The sequence below is a fragment of the Lipotes vexillifer genome, unplaced genomic scaffold, assembly GCF_000442215.2.
Source record: "Lipotes vexillifer unplaced genomic scaffold, Lipotes_vexillifer_v1.1 scaffold1, whole genome shotgun sequence".
Lineage (NCBI taxonomy): Eukaryota > Metazoa > Chordata > Mammalia > Artiodactyla > Lipotidae > Lipotes > Lipotes vexillifer.
Genome location: NW_006779068.1, coordinates 1,215,527 through 1,235,709, shown reverse-complemented (window position 1 = coordinate 1,235,709; position 20,183 = coordinate 1,215,527). Strand labels below are relative to the sequence as shown.

General features: G+C 40.4%; 1 protein-coding gene across 3 annotated transcripts in view; it reads right to left on the bottom strand.

Moving 5' to 3' along the window:
• Nucleotides 1-20,183, bottom strand: part of BICD1 (BICD cargo adaptor 1) — a 209,476-nt gene that overhangs the window by 110,023 nt on the left and 79,270 nt on the right. For all 3 annotated transcript variants that reach the window (XM_007452181.1, XM_007452182.1, XM_007452183.1), the window contains exon 2: nucleotides 11,425-11,637. In XM_007452181.1, the coding sequence (XP_007452243.1) occupies nucleotides 11,425-11,637 (213 nt within the window). The remainder of the gene's footprint in view (nucleotides 1-11,424; nucleotides 11,638-20,183) is intronic.

Here is a 20,183-nt window from a genome sequence, read left to right as displayed (position 1 = left end):
GCTTTCTCTAGTTGCAGCAAGCGGGGGTCACTCTTCATCCCGGTGTGCGGGCCTCTCACTATCGCGGCATCTCTTGTTGCGGAGCACAGGCTCCAGACGCGCAGGCTCAGTAGATCTGGCTCACGGGCCTAGTTGTTCCGCGGCATGTGGGATCTTCCCAGACCAGGGCTCGAACCCGTGTCCCCTGCATTGGCAGGCAGATTCTCAACCACTGCGCCACCAGGGAAGCCCTAATTTACTTTTAATATCAGTGAACAAGTGATGATGAGAAAGTTATTTAAGTAGGTAACCAATGGACAGCCTTTCTTATGGGATGCATTCTACTTTAATTCAAATTGAAAGTTAAAGTTTGGGTATATTAATGCATCTAGTATGATTCAGTCTATAGTATTTTTAAAAATATCTTTGTTGATTAAGCATTAAAAAGTATAATTCAAGATACATTATACCGCTAAGCTCACTCATTAGTTTGCTCTTTCTACCTTGTTCAAGTATAAGTTTCCTATAATCTTCAAGAAATTAAGTTCTGAGTAGATTCAGGTATCGTTGATTGTTAGATTAAGCTATAAATTCCCTTAGGAGAATTAAATACCTGAAGAGAATCTTAATCAGGCTAGATCTGCCAACCAGGATGTTCTTTGGAAAGAGGTCAAGATGTAAAAAAAGATTAAAATTGTCCACTAAGCATTCTAGCAGAAATGCTGATTGTGCATTACTCTTCCTTCCACCCAGTCCGCACAGGGAGCAAAATCAGAGCTTCGGGTAGGAGAAAAAGTTTGAAACTGAATCAAGCTATTTTTAGTCCAAGAATCAATGTGTATAAAATGGTTTGTGCACAGATCTTCATTTTTATGTTCTAAGAGGTAGAAAGCTGGTGTTTGACCCTAATTCACAAGATAGGAATGAGAAGGGAGGAAGGGGAGGTAGGAGGAGGAAAGAAGGAAGGGCAGGAGTAAGGGAGAGAGGAAAGGAAAGAAATCCATATATATTATATATATATATTCCATATATATAAAATCCATATGTATATTCCATATATATATGATATATGCACCAAGTATATACCACACATTTTAAAAAGTAGGCTGCCTTTTGCTGCTTATTATTTTTAAATGATGAATGATAACTGATAAAAATTACCTTTAAAAAAAAAAGTAAAGAAACTACACATGAATACTTTAAAAACAGATTTTTATTTTTTTAACCTATGTCAGCTCCAGAACTGCCATTTCTGCATCCGGTCCCAAGCAAAGCTCTCTCACCATTTCTAACTTTAGCTCGAACTTCCCTGCAGTTTCCCGTTTAATTCTCCATTTGGCACTAGTTTAGTGACTGGCTATTACACAGGAAGTTGATGCAACTGTCATATCAGGCCAGAAGTTTATGCCCCTTCTCACTGTCTAAGGCAGAGAGTCACAAATGAAAATGGTACTGTTTTGAAGCTGTGTCCAAACGCTGTCCAACATCTGGATGTTGGAAACATTTACATATGCTTTCATTTTTGAAGTTTTCCCCAGAATGTTTGGGATTATGGAGATGCAAGTCCTTATTGCCTGCCCAAAATAAGCTCAGAAAGGCTAAAGATATTTTTGACTAAGATCAACTGATGTTGTTTTGAGAGTTATTCAAAAGCTGTTGTATTATTTCTCATTGACAAATACAACCACCCAACTTTCCAAATCATAGGAAAAAAAGTACTTCCAACCCTTAAAAAGAGAAATTAAATGTATACACTCCTTACAAGGCATGCATTTTAATCGATATTCACTGACTCTATGAGCATATGGGATTATAGCAGGCACGGTGATTTTACAGATTTGTATAATGTACTCCTCGATTAATGGAAAACTGATTCTCCCTTGGGGACACTTTCCCCTGCAACTATCTCAAGTACAGGCCTGGAGGTGAGATGGATGCCCGTCTTGCTCTGCCTGGCTGCTTTCAGAGCATTCACCCTCTTCTTCCTCCACCCTTAAAATTCCTCTGCTTTAAATCTCAAGTCATCATGAGGTTTTTTTTTTTTGCGGTACGCGGGCCTCTCACTGCTGTGGCCTCTCCCGTTGCGGAGCACAGCCTCCGGATACGCAGGCTCAGTGGCCATGGCTCACGGGCCCAGCCGCTCCGCGGCATGTGGGATCTTCCCGGACCGGGGCACAAACCCGTGTCCCATGCATCGGCAGGCGGACTCTCAACCACTGCGCCACCAGGGAATACCGAGATTTTTTTTTTTACTCAGTAAATGTACATTAAAACAAAACAAATTAACAGTAACTTCCTCGGGGGACAAGGTAGCAGCAGGGTAGTCACAGACACTGCACACTACCCAGTACTCAGCACTGTTACTGTCACTTAGTAAACACCAACTCATTCCCCCTTATTTCTCTAAGACTTCAGCTCCTGGTTCACTGCCAATGTGGCCAGAACTCCTGGTCTCAATTTCTGGCATTCTTAATATGCACAAAGGTGATCTCAATTCCTGGAATTCCTCCTCTTGAGGAACCTTCCCCTGCTTCAGCTGCGCATTCCTAGGATTATACCTTAGTGACTCACTCTTCTAAGTGATTATCTCACCACTTCTCTCTCCTCAAATCCCCAACACCTCCCCCATCTTCCCTGTCAGCTGCTGGCCTTGCTTCCTTCAGTGAGAAAATTGAAGCAACCTGAAGAGGACTTGCAAAGACTGTCCGCATTCACATCTGCCAGCGCACCACATCTGCATCCACAAACTCCACTTCTCCTGGGTATCTACCATAGAGAAACGAACACTCACGTTCACATAAAAATATAAATGTACATGAATGTATAGAGCAGCTCTATTTGTAATTGCCAAAATCTGAAAATAAACCAAATGTTCTTCAATAGGTGAATTGATTTTAAAAAAAAAAACTGTAGTATATCCATACAGTGGTATTTGACAATAAAAAGGAAGGAACAACTGACGTGCAACAACTTAGATGAATCTCAGAGGCATTATGCTGAGGGAAAGGACCCACTCTCAAAGGTTAAATACTGTATGGTTCCATTTACACGACATTCCTGAAAAGACACAACTATAGTGATAGAAACCAGATGACTGATTATCAGAGACTGGGATGGGGAAGGGTATCAAAGGAGTAGCACAGCACAGGGGGAGGTTTTGGGGATGATGCAATCTCTGCATCATAATTGTGGTTACATGAATCTCTATTTGTTAAAATTCACAGAACTATACGCACATACATTAAAAAAATTCTATGAGCCTGTAATTTTAAACTAATCCTACAAACAAACCCATTAATGTAAATTATTTTTCCCAAAGGCACAATCAAATCACAATTATTCAAAGGTGAATTGTTTGTATATTTGTTAAATTGCTTTCAAATTCCTTTATGATGTTAATAGGGATGTTTGTTTGCTGCAGCTCAGCAAGTGTTGGAAAGAACTTTTTGACAAAAAAGCTCTCTCCAGTGGAATCAATAAATAAATAAGCAGGCACTAACATGGTTAAGAGCAAGGACTCTGGAGTCAGATTGCCTAGTTTAGGACACCAGCCTGACTGCTTGCTGGACAAGTTGTCAGCCTCTCTGCCTCATCTGTAAAGGGGGGATAGAAACAGTACATGCCTCGTAAGTTTAAGAGAATTAGATGAGATAATGAATGTAAGATGCTGAGTATTGTGCTTGGCACATGATAAGCTCTCATAAATGTTAGCTATCATGTTATTGTTAGTTATTTAAACCAATTAAAAAGAGTGATAATTCTTCACTGTTTGACACTTTGCATCATTCCAGGGAGGTGTGAGGTCCATTCCCAACAAATAGAAACTGGGACGTGCCAGGGAAATAACTTTCCAGCTATAGCCAAGCCATGCCTTTACAGAACAGGAAAATCATCATTCAGTTGGAAGTGTCAATTTCATTCAGCTATGTGTAAACACAGCTCTCAATGACCAATCATTCAACCAGAAACCTCAGAGAATATAAGAAAAGCTTTGTTATTATTGGATGACTTAATTAAATAGTTTAACCTCTCCCCATCAGTAAGCACATTCGATGTTGTACTGAGAAATAACGCAGTGACCCTTTTGAGAACCAGCCAGGTACGAGAGGCTATTTACATTGATAGTAAGAACACCCAGACGGCTCTCCTCTTTCAGCCTACTGGCTTTTAAACATGTGTTGTTTCTTCTTTTGGTGTCAGGGTGTCAGCCATTACTTCTTTTTTAAAAAATTAATTAATTAATTAATTAAGTTTTAGCTGTGTGGGGTCTTCATTTCTGTGCATGGGCTTTCTCCAGTTGCGGCGAGTGGGGGCCACTCTTCATCGCGGTGCATGGACCTCTCACTGTCGCGGCCTCGCTTGTTGCGGAGCACGGGCTCCAGACGCACAGGCTCAGTAGTTGCGGCTCACAGGCCCAGCCACTCCGCGGCATGTGGGATCTTCCCAGACCAGGGCTCGAATCTGTGTCCCCTGCATTGGCAGGCAGATTCCCAACCACTGCGCCACCAGGGAAGTCCCAGCCATTACTTCTTGCTACTGTCAGAAGGTGCTGGGGCCTTCTGACAGTAGACCCCAATACATCTTTCTGAATTTATTGTTTTTGTCTTGCTGTGTAAGAATAAGTCCGATTACAAACTTTGAAACAATAAATAACACTAACATAGTCCTCTACTTCTTGTAAAGCACTTTCATGAAAAATATTTTCTCCTCATAAAAATCATGAGGAGTAGGAGAGGCGTTATTATAATGTTTATATGGAAAATGAGAAGTTTAATCACAGAACTAGTAAAATGGTCAAGTTAGGACCTGAACTCAGATATCCTGATTTCTAATTCCACACTATTACCAAACCACCTATTTATGCAGTAGAAGCAATTTGATTTTTAAAGAGTGGCTGAAGGACTCTCCTTAAATAAAGTGACTATGTGCTGGTGGCTGAGGTCCATGGCATCTAATCTGACTGTTTAGATGTTTTTTGCTTAGTCACAGCAGGTACCACCTATCTGTAGTTTTAATGAGAGACTAAGATGAGTGTAATTTACTGTACGAAATGTTATATGTTGTCTTAGTCCATTTGAGCTGCTGTAACAATAACACCATAGGCTGGACGGCTTAAACAGACATTTATTTCTCATAGCTCTGGAGACTAAGAAGTCTAAGATCGAGGCACCGGCAGATTCAGTGTCAGGTGAAGGCCCACTTCCTGGTTCATAGATGGCCATCTTCTTGCTGTGTCCTCACATAGTGGAAGGGGTAAGGGAGCTCTCTGAGGTGTCTTTTATAGGGTCTCATTCATGAGGGCTCCACTCTCATGCCCTAATCACCCCCAAAGGCCCCACCTCCAAACACCATCACTTTGGGGATTAGGTTTCAACATATGAATGTTGGGGGACACAAACATTCAATCTATAGTATATGTTGTCTAAAACACAGCTCACTATCTCCACAGATACTAAAGAGTAGAAGGAAATAGTTTCTGAACACATTTAGTTGTTTTAACACTGAAAGCAACCACTCCTTGTTGACTTTTTGTTCACTGATGCTTCCAAGCACCCAAGCATCTGGCTCATAGCAAGCACTGAAGAGACCTCTGTTGAATGAATGAATGAATGTATGACTGCAAAGTGGAAAATCCAAAAAGATGAAAACCCTAAGATGAGAAACTCAAACCCTTCATCCAACAGTTCACGTTTTCAAAAATTTCCAATGGGGTAAAGACAGTCAACAGTCTGTTTTTAAAAAGCAGACATTTTTAAGAGACACTGGATCTCAGTCTAAGAAGGTAATAAACAGGATGCTGAGGCATCCTGAAACCATGTCACATGAAGAAGTGCTAATTGATCTAGATATGTTTAATCTGAAAAAGAGAAGACAAGGTAGTTCTTTCCAAATATTTGAAGCTGTTGGGCATGGGCTAAAGTTGTCAAGTGGAATAGAAAACCAAAAAAATGTATTCTCTGTAGATCCAGAGGCTAGGAATATGGCCAGTTGGTGAAAATTACAGGGAGTCAATTTTCACTGAACAAAAAAGGGCAGTTTAACAATTAGAGCTGCCAAGCAACAGGATGGGCAGCCTTGGGAGGGATCTGGAAGACAAGGAATGAACAGTAATTTAACATCTCCTTTGTGCATGGCATTTGACATAGGACCCGTACATTAGTATTACCATCTCCATGTCGGAAGTGAGGAAAGTGACACTTACAGAACAAATGTAACTTGTCCAATATCACACAGTTGGTAAGTGGCACAGGTGGAATTCAAACCAGAGGTAGCTAACTCCTAAAGTATGTCATTTCTGTTCAGTTCAACTCAACAAACATTCTTTTTTTAATGTCTGCTTTTGACCAGGCACTGTGCTGAGTCCTGGGGATACCAAGATAAATGACAAACAAAAGACAGTCCCTTCCTTGGAAGGACTCATAGTTTACCATCTCCACAGTGATGGAAGTGTCTGGGTAAAGGCTACATGACCATTCCAGGTTACTGGAGAAAGAATTATTGATCTGGGAGTAGGCTTTACCAAATCATCACTAGGTGCCTTCATGGCCTAAAAGGTTATAGATGTGGCTATAATTGATTACTGAAAATTGAGCTGGTGTACTATAAAGTTTGGTTGTATATTCCAATGAGGGAAAAAAAATGGAGCTTCAAATGTGATAAAGATCATATGGATTAAGCAGCTTTTGAAATATAAAATGGCCATATCTTAATAAAATGTTACCAACTAGTTAGAAATTTAGCTATTGTACTAAAGCTTCATGTATTGTGCCAGAAATTTCATTAACTTAAGGAAAGATTAAGAAGAGGGAGCCATGTGCTCTTGGTAGCTACAGTGACATGGCTATACAGTGACATTCAGGATATCTTCTAGTATTTTAGACCTATAGGTTGAGATAAAAAAATGAAATTCAAACTTGTTTACTCAATATTTGCTTAGGCACTACAGTAATCGATCTGCTCTCATTTAGCTTTCACCGAAATGATGCTAGTCAAGGTCACCCAAGGATTCCCCCCTTCCCATCCCCTGCCTGTTACTAGACCTGTAGGATTAACACCTAACTTGTTTAAGATTAACTGCGATTTGGTTCTTTGATTGAGTGACACTTTTTCTTTATACTCCCTGTACTTAAAAATCTTATTTAAAGCAGTTTACCATTAGGAACACATATACAATAAGGCTGATGAAAATGTTTAAAAATGAGAATTATATGAAAAATCTAAGTTAGGTTTTATAGTGACACATAGTGCTGGAGGTTTTTAACAACCAAAGCAATAATAAAAACATACTAGTGCTTCCCTGGTGGCGCAGGGGTTGAGAGTCCGCCTGCCGATGCAGGGCACACGGGTTCGTGCCCCGGTCCGGGAAGATCCCACATGCCGCGGAGCGGCTGGGCCCGTGAGCCATGGCCGCTGAGCCTGCGCCTCCGGAGCCTGTGCATCGCAACGGGAGAGGCCACAACAGTGAGAGGCCCACGTACCGAAAAAAAATAAAAAAATAAAAACATACTATAGGGCTTCCCTGGTGGCGCAGTGGTTGAGAGTCCGCCTGCCGATGCAGGGAACACGGGTTCGTGCCCCGGTCCGGGAAGTTTCCACATGCCGCGGAGTGTCTTGGCCCGTGAGCCATGGCCGCTGAGCCTGCGCGTCCGGAGCCTGTGCTCCGCAATGGGAGAGGCCACAACAGTAAGAGGCCCGCGTACCACAAAACAACAAAACAAAACAAACAAACAAAAAAACATACTATAATTCCTACCACTTGATTCATATCTCAACAGAAAGAATTTTCAAGGCAATAAGTTCAAAGAGGTATTTACCTAATATTTCTTTAACCTAAGAATATGGATCTACATAATAAATGATATCTTCAACAATAGCTCTATGGCGGATGCAGAAAGTTATTAATGATAACAGTTTATGTGTATTGTGTATTTACTATATACTAAACTAATCTTTGACAAATACCATGAGTATAATTCTAAAACTTTTAGCAGAGCTGAGACTAGAATATTGATTTTCTAATTCAGAAATGTTTCATTTTTTCCACTATACTGTCCTATACATACCATATATGGAAAAGAAGTTGGCTGTGGAATTAAATACACACACATGTGTGCGCAAATACGAGTGTAAAGCTTCCATAACACACACAGCACATATACACACACGGGCACCTTTGCCAGTACCAATGATCCTACTGAAATTAGAGATTAGTCCTTTTAGTAAATAAAAATAATTCCATTAATTAAATTATTAAATTCACACAGGGACTTCCCTGGCAGTCCAGTGGTTAAGACTCCGCACTTCCAATGCGGGGGCACGGGTCGATTCCTGGACAGGGGAACTAAGATCCCGTATGCCGTGGGGCGCGGTGAAAAAGAAAAAAAACATTCACACAGCATCTGTCAAGCTGATGATTTACTATGCTTTTTATTGGTTATCCTTATCTATTTCTCATGGTCCATCAGGTCATGATTTTTCTGTTTCATCACCTCTCTTCCAGTCACTATGCACCAATCAATACCCAGAATACAAAAAGATAAACAAAACTAAGCCTACAATAAAAACAAATCTGGGATTTGAACTTAACACCAGCCATCAAGTCTGTATCAACATACCAAGAAATAGAATTTATTCCTTTTCTCCTTTTACAAATGTCCTCAGCCGTACATGCTAATAATAATTTTATTAGCGACATTAAAACAATGTCTGCATGAAAAACAGCAGGGCTCTGGGATGTAGTAATACCACTCACTAACTTTCAGCCCATCAGAAAGAATATTAACAGATAAATTGTTGGCACACTTAGAAGACCAGGAAACTGACCACCCGTTGTGTTTTTTTTTCTTTTAGTTATTGACAAACCCAAATGGCTAAACTGCCTTGAGCTGTTTTAGATTAAAAAATACATAAATTTGGACGTAACAAGTTATTCTCTTATGGCAAATCAACTACTGAAAACGCATAGAAATTAAAGGATTATAACCAAGTGATCATTCAGCAATTCCCCAAATTGTGAGCCTTATGATACCCCATGCCCAGCTTTAAGCCAGGCAAAGAAGTTTAAATTAGTGGTTCTTAAAGTGTGGTCTCTACCTGCTGTGAACTTGTTAGAAATGCAAATTCTTGGGTTCCGCCTAGTACACTGAATCAGAATTTTAGGGGGTGGAGCCCAAGACTAGTGTTTTGATGAGTTCTCTAGGTGATTCTGGTGCTCACTAAAATTTGAGAACTGATCTGAATGAAGGGCTTCTCAGCATTTTGTTTCCTTTGCGGCCTCAGTTTATTCCTAACTTACATCCTCATTCTTAATAATCAACTCCTGCTGCTTATCATAAATCTACTCATTGGAAACTGCATTCAAGCATGGCATATGTAAGTGAGGATGTTCCATCAATCTCCACTGTCTTGCCCCAAGAGGAAAACGTCTGTGGTACCCTTTCCTCAACCTTTGCTGTTCTTTCCTCAGCTGCAACTGCCACGCACAGTGGGGTTGTGTAGCTTTCAGAGGATCCATCAAGACTGCTTGACTCATTGATTGCAGTCCTTAAACACAAACCACCTGCATGTGGGTGCCCATGGCCCTCAGGTTACCCATATCACAGCCTCTCTGCCACCTTGCCACATGAACCTGCTGCCCATGGCTGCTGAGGTCTCTGCCTGTGGATGTTCTGGGCTTTGCTTAATCCAAGAAGGTGGCCTATGGCACTATATGACCTTGAGTCCACTTGGAGGAGGAGGTCTGGTACTCCAAAGGATAAGTAAGTGATGGTGAAGACCCAGCACATACACATGCATCAAATGAAGAACTGGAGATGGGCTTTGTTTTTTAACAATCATTTGCAGTGGAGGGAAATGAGGCAGGACATCCTGAAAACTCTCATGTTCTTTTTGGTACCCAACACTAAATTCCCCTTGGTTGGCTCCTTTCTTTGTCTCCAGAGTCATATTTCTATATCTGGGGCATGTGCAAAGACAATGAACTAGGTAAAGCAGAAAGCTTACTGTCAATATTCACTGAGTTCATGGTAATATGGACACAGGCAAATGTAAATTATTGATTAAATTCCAGTAAATTTTGGACAACTTATATGTTATAATAATGAAACTTTATTTCTAATATGTCACTAATGTCAAGAGAAAGGTATCAGTGGATTACTTTGGTTATATTTCACAATATCAAACAATTTTTTCATCTGACCTTTTTCTATTATCAAAATGCTCAGTTAGGGACTTCCCTGGTGGCACAATGGTTAAGAGTCCATCTGCCAATGCAGCGGACATAGGTTCGATCTCTGGTCTGGGAAGACCCCACATGCCGCGGAGCAACTAAGCCCATGTGCCACAACTAATGAGCCTGCGCTCTAGAGCCCGCGAGCCACAACTACTGAGCCCATGAGCCACAATTACTGAAGCCCGTGTGCCTAGAGGCCATGCTCCACAAGAGAAGCCACCGCAATGAGAAGCCTGCGCACCACAACGAAGAGTAGCCCCCGCTTGCTGCAACTAGAGAAAGCGCTCGTGCAGCAACAAGACCCAACACAGCCAAAAATAAATTAAAACAAAAAAACAAAAAAACACGCTCAGTTAATGAGCCCACTTGTAGTGGACCCGGTATTTGTTTGTCAACCTACACTGCACTGGTGTAGGAATTAGAGGAAATCTGTACCTCTTCTATAGCTTTCTTAATCAAAAAATGGAGTGAACGACTTAATATGAAGTTTTCAAAAATGCTCTTACAAGGGTTTGGTGGATGAAGCTGCTTTTGGCTATTTCTGTCCCCAACATTACCTCCTTCCCCCAGGACAGAATGACTCTGCCACTCTGAAACCATCTGGCATGTGACGCTGCTACGTGAAAAGCTGAAGGTAAAGAGTGAGTCCAGGGAGGGCCCGGGGACTGAAAAAGGCTCCTAACCTGATTTACACCAGCTATAATTTGCTGCTTGTCTACAGCCAGAAAAAGAGTTCATGGTTCTGCATCACCAGACTCTAAGACCCCTCAGAACACTCCCCCAGGATCTCTCTCCCCAGTGAGGAGAGTCCTGTGCTAACACCACATTCATTTTGAATTAGTGCTGACACCGAGCATAACAGCCAACCGTTCCTCTCCACATTGTATTGAAACCGGTAAAGGGGAGGAAGTGACCTTAGGGTCACTGTATTTTTTAAACACCTCTGCAGAAATAGCAAGGCCAATTCCCAAGTACTCAATAAATAAAGACTTTAATTCTTAACGAACAATAAGAGAGAGAAAAGCTCATCACAGAACAAGCTGTCATTTCACTAAAAAAGCAGAAGAATTGCTAGCATCGGCATCAAGTGCTTCTTGTTTAATACAGCTCCTCTGATTACAGAAAAAGTTTTATTCCTCTCTCCTAGGAAGAATTTTATCTTACTTCTCCCTCCCACAGCTCTCTCACAGGGAATATGTTTGTTGTTTGTTTACCTCCTTCAGATCCTGCACGAGGGCTGTGAGCCTTTCATTTTCTGCCTGCACGTTGGCCACCACAGCCCGGCTCTGTTTCAGTTCATTCTGCATCTCCAAGATCTTCCCCAGATAGTAAGCTTCCTTCGATGCTGACTCCTGCAGAAGCGTTTCCTCCCGAGTCTCTCCATCCTCAGCAACCTTACGGTGGATGGAGAAGGACTGCCCAAATGCCTGCAGAGGATTTGGAAAGAAAAAGAGCACACAGTGAAATGCACCACTGCACTATTCAACAGACTTGGGAACACAATTTGTTTTACTTTGTGTAAAAGAAAAGGTATTCTGCAAGACCTCCAGAAGCAAAAAATATATAGTTCATCTAACAGGATAGCATTGACACTTGAAATAATTCAAATTCAATTAAGGAGAAAGAAAAATGTTAAGTATTTTGCTAATATATATATATATATATAAAACAGGTTAAAACTTGAAAAACATTGCTGCTTGTTTTATGTTACCATTTTTTAGACAAATTTTTTTAAGGAACAGACAGTTCAGTGCTAATGAGACCTTCAAAATTCATATTCTCATTTTCATTCCAGAAAAAATCCCAAAAGAAATTTTCAAGAAAGAAAATAGTTTCATTAGCTTTCTAATACATTAGTGGTAAGAATATACCAATTATGAACAATGCCCTTAAGAGAGAAAAATCACCAAACAGCTTTCAAACTGCCTGGTACCACAAAAAGACATTCAAATGCAATCAATGTATAAGAAAACAGATCTGTGGAAAAAGAAATATGGAAAAATAAGCCAGAAAGTAATGAAATTGGTAAGATGTGGGGGTGAGTGGGAATGGGGTAGAAAGAATGAGGGAATGAAACGCTATACAAGGGATCACATTTCATAGGAGTCACACTTTTCTGAGAATGCCTTTTCATATCACTCTGACTCTTAGAACTACAGTAAGGTTTCACATACCTCCCAAATAAATAATAATGAAAATCAGCCTCTATGTGTCCAGGTACCCAAATGGAACACACATAGTAACAAATGAACCCAGCTGTACTGCAAATGAAGAACGGGACCACACTGAAAGGTTGAGAAGAAAAGATCTAAACTGATTGGGGAAATCAGTATTTTTGCTATACACAGTAAAGCTAAAAACAAAAAGAACTGTACCCAAACACTATAGTATAGTTAGCAAATTTGTTTCTCACAGGGATTATGGAATCACAATTCTGAAACTTCTTTACATGTATACTAGGGCTGAGGAAATAAGTAAATATATTATGGATAATGAAAGACAGGGTTCTCCCTGTTGGAGAAAGGCATTACAAATAAGGAAAGGGAGAAGTCTAGAAGGAAACTAGTGGTACTGGGTTGTAATTAGAATTATCAGGATAGTCCTTAATAGGGAGATAGACAGGTCGATAGATGGAGAGAGAAAGGTGCTTGTGTGTGTGTGTGTGTGTACAGATTTCCCAGCTCTGTCAGCAAACCCTGCAGCCAAATTTTGTTTCTAAATATCAATCTCCAGTTAAAAGAACTACGGCTCTTTGAAGAAATGATGGAGTCTCTCACTGGAGCAAAACGAACTTGGTGCATCATGTGGTGCCAAAGAGTAAGTAACAAAATGCTTTTAAAAAAATGATGTGGGGCTTCCCTGGTGGCACAGTGGTTGAGAGTCTGCCTGCCGATGCAGGGGACACGGGTTCATGCCCCGGTCCGGGAAGATCCCACATGCCGCGGAGTGTCTGGGCCCGTGCGCCATGGCCGCTGAGCCTGCGCGTCCGGAGCCTATGCTCCGCAGCGGGAGAGGCCACAACAGTGAGAGGCCAGCGTACTGCAAAAAAAAAAAAAAAAAAATGATGTGGATATGTCAAAGGACACAAGAGCCTACATGAAGGGGTTCCCAAGGGCCAAATCTGGGATAATTTTGGGAAACAATATAGTTATAGTAATGAATTATAATCCATAGAATAAAATAAATATTCATGAGCCCACATTGATATAATAACTGAATAAATAAGAGAAGGAATAGCTCTTCTTTACAGTAGGATTCAAGTCATTTAATTCTAATAGAAATCAAATACATCAGCATTACTTGACATCAGCATATTACTTGGCAAACAGCAAGTAATAATAGTTGCAGGTAAAGATTATCAGTGGAATATAAAATAATAGGCAAAAACTATGATGAGAAACAGGATATTTGCATAGTCTCCCAAGATATTTATTAATTCCAATGGGAAAAATAGTAACTGCAGTGGAGTACCCTGGCAGACCTTAACTAAGTGACCAAAAGTTAGCTCAGCAGCAACAAGACATACTAACATTGCGTACCCTCTGATATAACACACTGAGGGGAGAACAGAGTCACTTCTGTGGTATTTCTGCCAAAAATGAGTAGGCCAATTCTTGCTATAAGAAAACATAAAGCAAACCCAAACGGGAACATTCTACAAAATTATTGGCCAGGACTCTTCGAAAGTATTAAGCTCAGGAGAAATAGAGGAAGACTCCTCCAGACTAGATAAGACTAAAAAAATATGACAATTAAATGCAGAATGGGATCCTGGATTGGACCCTGACCTGAAAAAAAGACTTTAGGACAATTGGCAAAACTGAAATACATTCTTTTTTTTCTTTTTTTTTTTAAGCAGAGGTCTTCTTAGAAGCCCACATGATTTAAATTTGTTTTTTTATTTATTTATGGCTGTGTTGGGTCTTCGTTCCTGCGCGAGGGCTTTCTCTAGTTGTGGCAAGCGGGGGCCACTCTTCATCGCGGTGTGCGGGCCTCTCACTATCGCGGCCTCTCTTGTTGCGGAGCACAGGCTCCGGACGCGCAGGCTCAGTAGTTGTGGCTCACAGGCCTAGTTGCTCCGCGGCATGTGGGATCTTCCTGGACCAGGGCTCGAACCCGTGTCCCCTGCATTGACAGGCAGATTTCTCAACAACTGCGCCACCAGGGAAGCCCCCTTCTTCTTCTTCTTTTTTTTTTTTTTGATGTGGACCATTTTAAAAGTCTTTATTGAATTTGTTACAATATCGCTCCCTGCATTGGAAGGCGAAGTCTTAACCACTGGACCGCCAGGGAAGTCCCGAAATACATTCTTTATATTGGATAATAATATTGTAGCAATGTCAGTTGCTGGTTTCCATAACTGTACTATGGTTATGTAAGATGTTAACATCTGGGGAAGCTATGTAAAGGGTACATGAAATTTAGTGTAGTATTTTTGCAACTTTTTCTATGTCTAGAGTTATTTCAAAATAAAAAGTTAGGTAAATAAATGTAGTCTTTGCCCTCAAGGATTTGATAGATTTGATAAAGTACTGGCACATACAGTTATAAAGAACATGTGTACTTGAACACCAAAGGGTCACTATTCAATTAGAGGTGCTATGGCTTTATGATGTGATATAGATTTTTAAATTTTAAGTGTCATAAAATGATGCTTCTGAACTATGTACAGGTCATAAAGAAACAAGGCTGGAATTAACCTCTGAAACTCAGTTTCACACTTGTTACAAACTTGAAGGCAGAAAAGGTTTGTGTTAATCATTAAAAGGGACATCATAAAGTTAGGAGGAGACAGCATGATTTAGTGATTTTAAAGACAATCTGGTATTCATCTCCAAATTATACTACAGAAACAGAAAATTAAAAAATTAATAACCTGCAAGCCTATGTCTCAATAAACTATCTTTCTTAGAATTTCTACATGGATCAAAATCAACAGATGATTCCTAAACATCAACTGAGAAAGAAATATTTCAGTATTATTGATGTTCATCTATACAGAGCAGAATACTCTTGGTGTTTGGCTTGCTCAGTCTCAGGACAGAAAGAAATTCTTATTTGAGTAGCCAAGCTTCTACATGTGATAATAAGCATATAGACTTATGAACAGATGAAAAATTGTCTTTGGAAGTGACGTTTACCTTGCTTTTCTATCAGTGATGATCAGATTCTGTGAGGTCAATTCTGAATTCATTACCCATTAAAAAATCTTTGGAGGGGAGACATCTCCCCATGGTGACCTGGTTACATCTTCAGTAGACCCTCACACTGGCAAAGGAACCCTGACTATCATACTTAAGTATTGGTAAAATTTCAAATTAGCATGAACTGTGTGTCAAGCACGTCAACTTGCTTCTTTTTCACAACTACTTTCCCACATCTATGTAACAGAAAACTTTCACAGGGCCATTTTCTTAACTCTGCCTTAGTAAGATCAACAGACTTAGGCAACCTATGGTTCTCACATTATTCTCAGCAGACAGGCAATGCTCCCTTGGTGGCTAAAACAACCCCTAATGTCTTAATAGCAAGTGAATTTATCTTTCCACCCTTGATGTAAAGTTTTAAGAATTGTACTGGATCCTGCACCAAAGGAAATAAAAAATTTGAGACATATACACAGAATAGATCTTCAAAGTAGAGTCAAGAATTGAAACTGAAAATATAAACATCTTGATGAATCCTTAATTCATATTTATTGCAGCTCAGGAAACTTAACTGAACATGGGGGTTTCCAAAGTTAGTCATTATATATATATATATATATATAGTTTTTTTTGGCGGTACACGAGCCTCTCACTGTTGTGGCCTCTTCCGTTGCAGAGCACAGGCTCCGGACGCGCAGGCTCAGCGGCCATGGCTCACGGGCCCAGCCGCTCCGCGGCATGTGGGATCTTCCCGGACCGGGTCAAGAACCCGTGTCCCCTGCGTCGGCAGGCGGACTCTCAACCACTGTGCCACCAGGGAAGCCTCTAGTCATTATTTTGATGAGGAACATGGCCCTTAACTGGACCTGATTTGAAAGTATGCAAGGTTATCCAAGGACATTTACCATGGTGCTTTTTTTTTTTTTTTTTTTTTACTTGAAATAGAAAAATAATACCAATCCAGCACAGGCTACAGATGCCCCACGATCTGCATTTGCAAATCCGCTGAGAACTAACACTACAGAAAATATCTGCATTTTAGAAAGGGAGGGAGAAGGACAAAACACTCCTGCTTCACCCAATTCCTAATTGTCGGTAACTGGAATTGGGCATGACAGCCAACTGACAACTATCATTTGGCTAATTGTTGAAGCTGATTTACCAGACCTGTCTGGCTCTGCCGGGTACCTCCGTCCTCCACCACCATTCCAAGTATCTCCTAACAAAGCTGGACTCAAGAGACGAGAAACAATCTTTTCCAAGGCTATTGAAGCTGCACACTTGGCAGAAATCACAAAACTAGCTTTGTTGTCTATTTATAGGCAAACCTAGGGCAGTCATGCTTCTAGTTATATTTTGTTCAGATAGCAAATTCCTTTTAGGCACTGCAATCATTTCATGAATAAGTTTTATTTGAAATTAATTGAGGTAAACTGACATTTCTATACAATTTTAGAATGTATTATGATTTCTATCATGTGTGTAGCTATAATTGCACAATTATCACCTTTAATATATTCCATCACAATGTATCACAGTTGCTTTCAGTTACATGCCAGTGTAAGTCCATTTAGCTATATAATAAGTACCTTGCTTTCTCATTCTACTCACAGGACTTTTTTTTTTTTTTTTTTTTTTTTGCGGTATGCGGGCCTCTCACTGCTGTGGCCTCTCCCGTTGCGGAGCACAGGCTCCGGACGCGCAGGCTCAGCGGCCATGGCTCACGGGTCCAGCCGCTCTGCGGCATGTGGGATCCTCCCGGACCGGGGCATGAACCCGTGTCCCCTGCATTGGCAGGCGGACTCTCAACCACTGCGCCACCAGGGAAGCCCCGCAGGGCTTCTTAATCCCAAGAAAATTGGTATTTTTTTACCTTCATGTTCAGGACAATATATTAACTGTTAAGTGGAATTTTCATGCTTATTATCCTTCACAATATGAAAGACAAAAGTTCGGCTAGTATATTTAATAATATCAAATTATCTTTAAAATATGATCCTTGGTTACAGAATCTTCATTCTTGCATCTTAAAAATTGTGACAGAACAGTATACTAGGTCACTCGAGGACATTAGACAAAATATTCTTATTTGAAATACTAAAATTTATTCATTCGTTTGTTCATTCACTCAGTAAGTACTTACAGAGAACTGTAACAGGCGCTGCTTTAGACACTGAGGATTTAGCAATATTCTAGAAAAAAATCTCTGCCTTTGGGAGCATTCTAGTGGAACATAAATCAATAAGTATGTAGCATAATGTTGGAAAAGTTCTAAAAAGAAAATGAAATCCAGAGTAAGAGTATAAAACAGCACTGCCCAATAGAACTTTCTGCAATGATATATCTATATTGTCCAGTATGGTAACCACTGTCCACGTGTGGCTAATGAGCTCTTGAAATGTGGCAATATGACCAAAGAATTAAATTTTTAATTTTATGTAATCTAATCAGTGTTAATTGTCACATATCTAGTGGCCTCCATGTTGGACAGCGCAGGGATAGTCAGGCAGGTGTGGACAGAGGTAGTAGCCTCATTTAGAGAGGACGATCAGAGAAGGGGGTGACCTTTGAGTAGAGACCCGAACAAAGGAGGGGGTGAGCCAGAACCTGGCCTTTCCCCAGAGGAGCAAAGCTAAACTGAAGTGTTGCTAAGCAAGAATTACAGCATAGCCACGGTGTGTCTTTAAAGACTTATCTGAGGCAGTTCCTTAAAGTCTCCACTACAGCACTAAGAGCTGAGTGCTCCAGGGAATATTTAGACATAATTTAACTTGGAGGAAGGAAAGGATTGTCAAATGGCCTATCACTAAAACCCATCCTCCCCAAGGAACTACTTTATCTTCTTTGAACATATAATAAAAATCATTTGACCAATTGTATTTCTGTTGCCTCAGCTGCCAGGAAATTCAGCGTTAAATGCTCTGTAACAATGAACTAAAATAACTTAAGTTTCTGGTATAACTATCTCCTGTTTTCTCTACACTCTTGAGGTGTTTTTACCCCCACTGTATTGGTTTCTTTTATTTTAATCTGCTTCAAATACTTTTGGAGTAGAAAGGATATAAATTATAATCCCATCAATGGTTTAAATGATGTTTAATTACCATTTGTTTTAAATTAAGTCTTAAGGAAAGCCCAAGTTAAAGAATGAAGTTTGAGAGTTTAAGAGGACTAAAAGCTCTACTAAGGATTCATTCTTATTCTGAGGAAAACAATGAGCCCAAAGGACCTCATAAAGCACACACACAAAAAATAGGAATAAACTAGCTAAACTTGTTTGAACTGGCTAAGAAACATTTCCCAAACCAATATATTCCAGCAGCAAAGTGTCTTAGAGGGTACGGTCCAATTAGAAAAGAAGGGATCATTGTAAGTGAGACAATCCAAAAGTAACCAGCTGGGAAAAATCCGTTTCCATGACTCACATGGCTCAAACCTTATTAGGAGCCATAAGGTTTCCCTGACAGAATGAAGCCTGATCCTTGAAAGGCACAGGTACTCATAAGAGGCAAAAGAGGTTAAAGACATGGGCTCCTGAGGTGGACCAACTCTGCCACTCACTCATTGTATGACAATGAAGAAGTTACTTAACATTCTGTGCCTCAGTGTTCTCATCTGTAAAATGAGGTTAATAATTTCTATCTGATAGTGTTGTTGTGAGGATTAGAGAAAATCTGTGTATCACTTGGAGCAGTTCTTGGTACAAATACAGTAAATTCACTGTAAGTATTGGCTATTAATTGTAGGAAAAAGATGAGCTTTGGAATCAAATGTATTGGGGTTTAAATCTGCCTCCTCTGCAATCTTTGGCAAGGTTTTGAATTTCTATGTCTCAGTTACCAAATGTGGAAAACACATAATAATGTCTACCTTAAAAAAGTAAAAACAGACTAGGTCTAAAAGGTAAGGATATCAGATAAGAGGTATAAATAAAATCCACAGTAAATGCTTATTAATATCGATCCCCACCCTCTCTCCCCACCCAACACTGACAGGCTGCTGCATCCCTGTGTGAAGGTTCTCCCAGGCCTGTGCATGACTCAGCAGGCTGTTCACCTCTCCATGGAGAGCAGCTCCCCACACATTTCTGAAATACTGAACCTCTTACCAGAAAGGGAACTCTGATGTATCATTTTTCTTATTAAGCCATTAAAAATGTAAAAAGACAAAACACAGAAATTTCTCAAGGCATAGGCCCTAAGGTTGATTTTATCAAAGAATTCCATTTTATCTTCTCTTGGTGAGATTTTCAACTCTTTCTTTACGAGGGCCTCTCACTGCTGTGGCCTCTCCCATTGCGGAGCACAGGCTCCGGACGCGCAGGCCCAGCGGCCATGGCTCACGGGCCCAGCAGCTCCGTGGCATGTGGGATCCTCCCAGACCGGGGCACGAACCCGTGTCCCCCTGCATCGGCAGGCGGACTCTCAACCACTGCGCCACCAGGGAAGCCCTCAACTCTTTCTTAACATCCCCCATTTTTTTTCTGGCTTTTTTAACCTAACTCCTACCCAGTTATACATTCCATCCATCTGGGAAACATAGGTTATTTCATTACCAATTTTTGATTCTGATTTTTCATTCTGTAAACCATTTTTCATTTATCATAAAAATTAAAAACATGCATTTTTAACTTGATGTGACTGACCATAGGGTTTTTTAAACATCTACCACATATCCTTAACTGATTTAATCATCATATTATAGGGCTACAAGGCATCATTCTAATAAATAATATACCATATTTTCTATACTTCTTAACTAAATATTCTGTGATAGGGCTTCCCTGGTGGCGCAGTGGTTGAGAGTCCGCCTGCCGATGCAAAGGA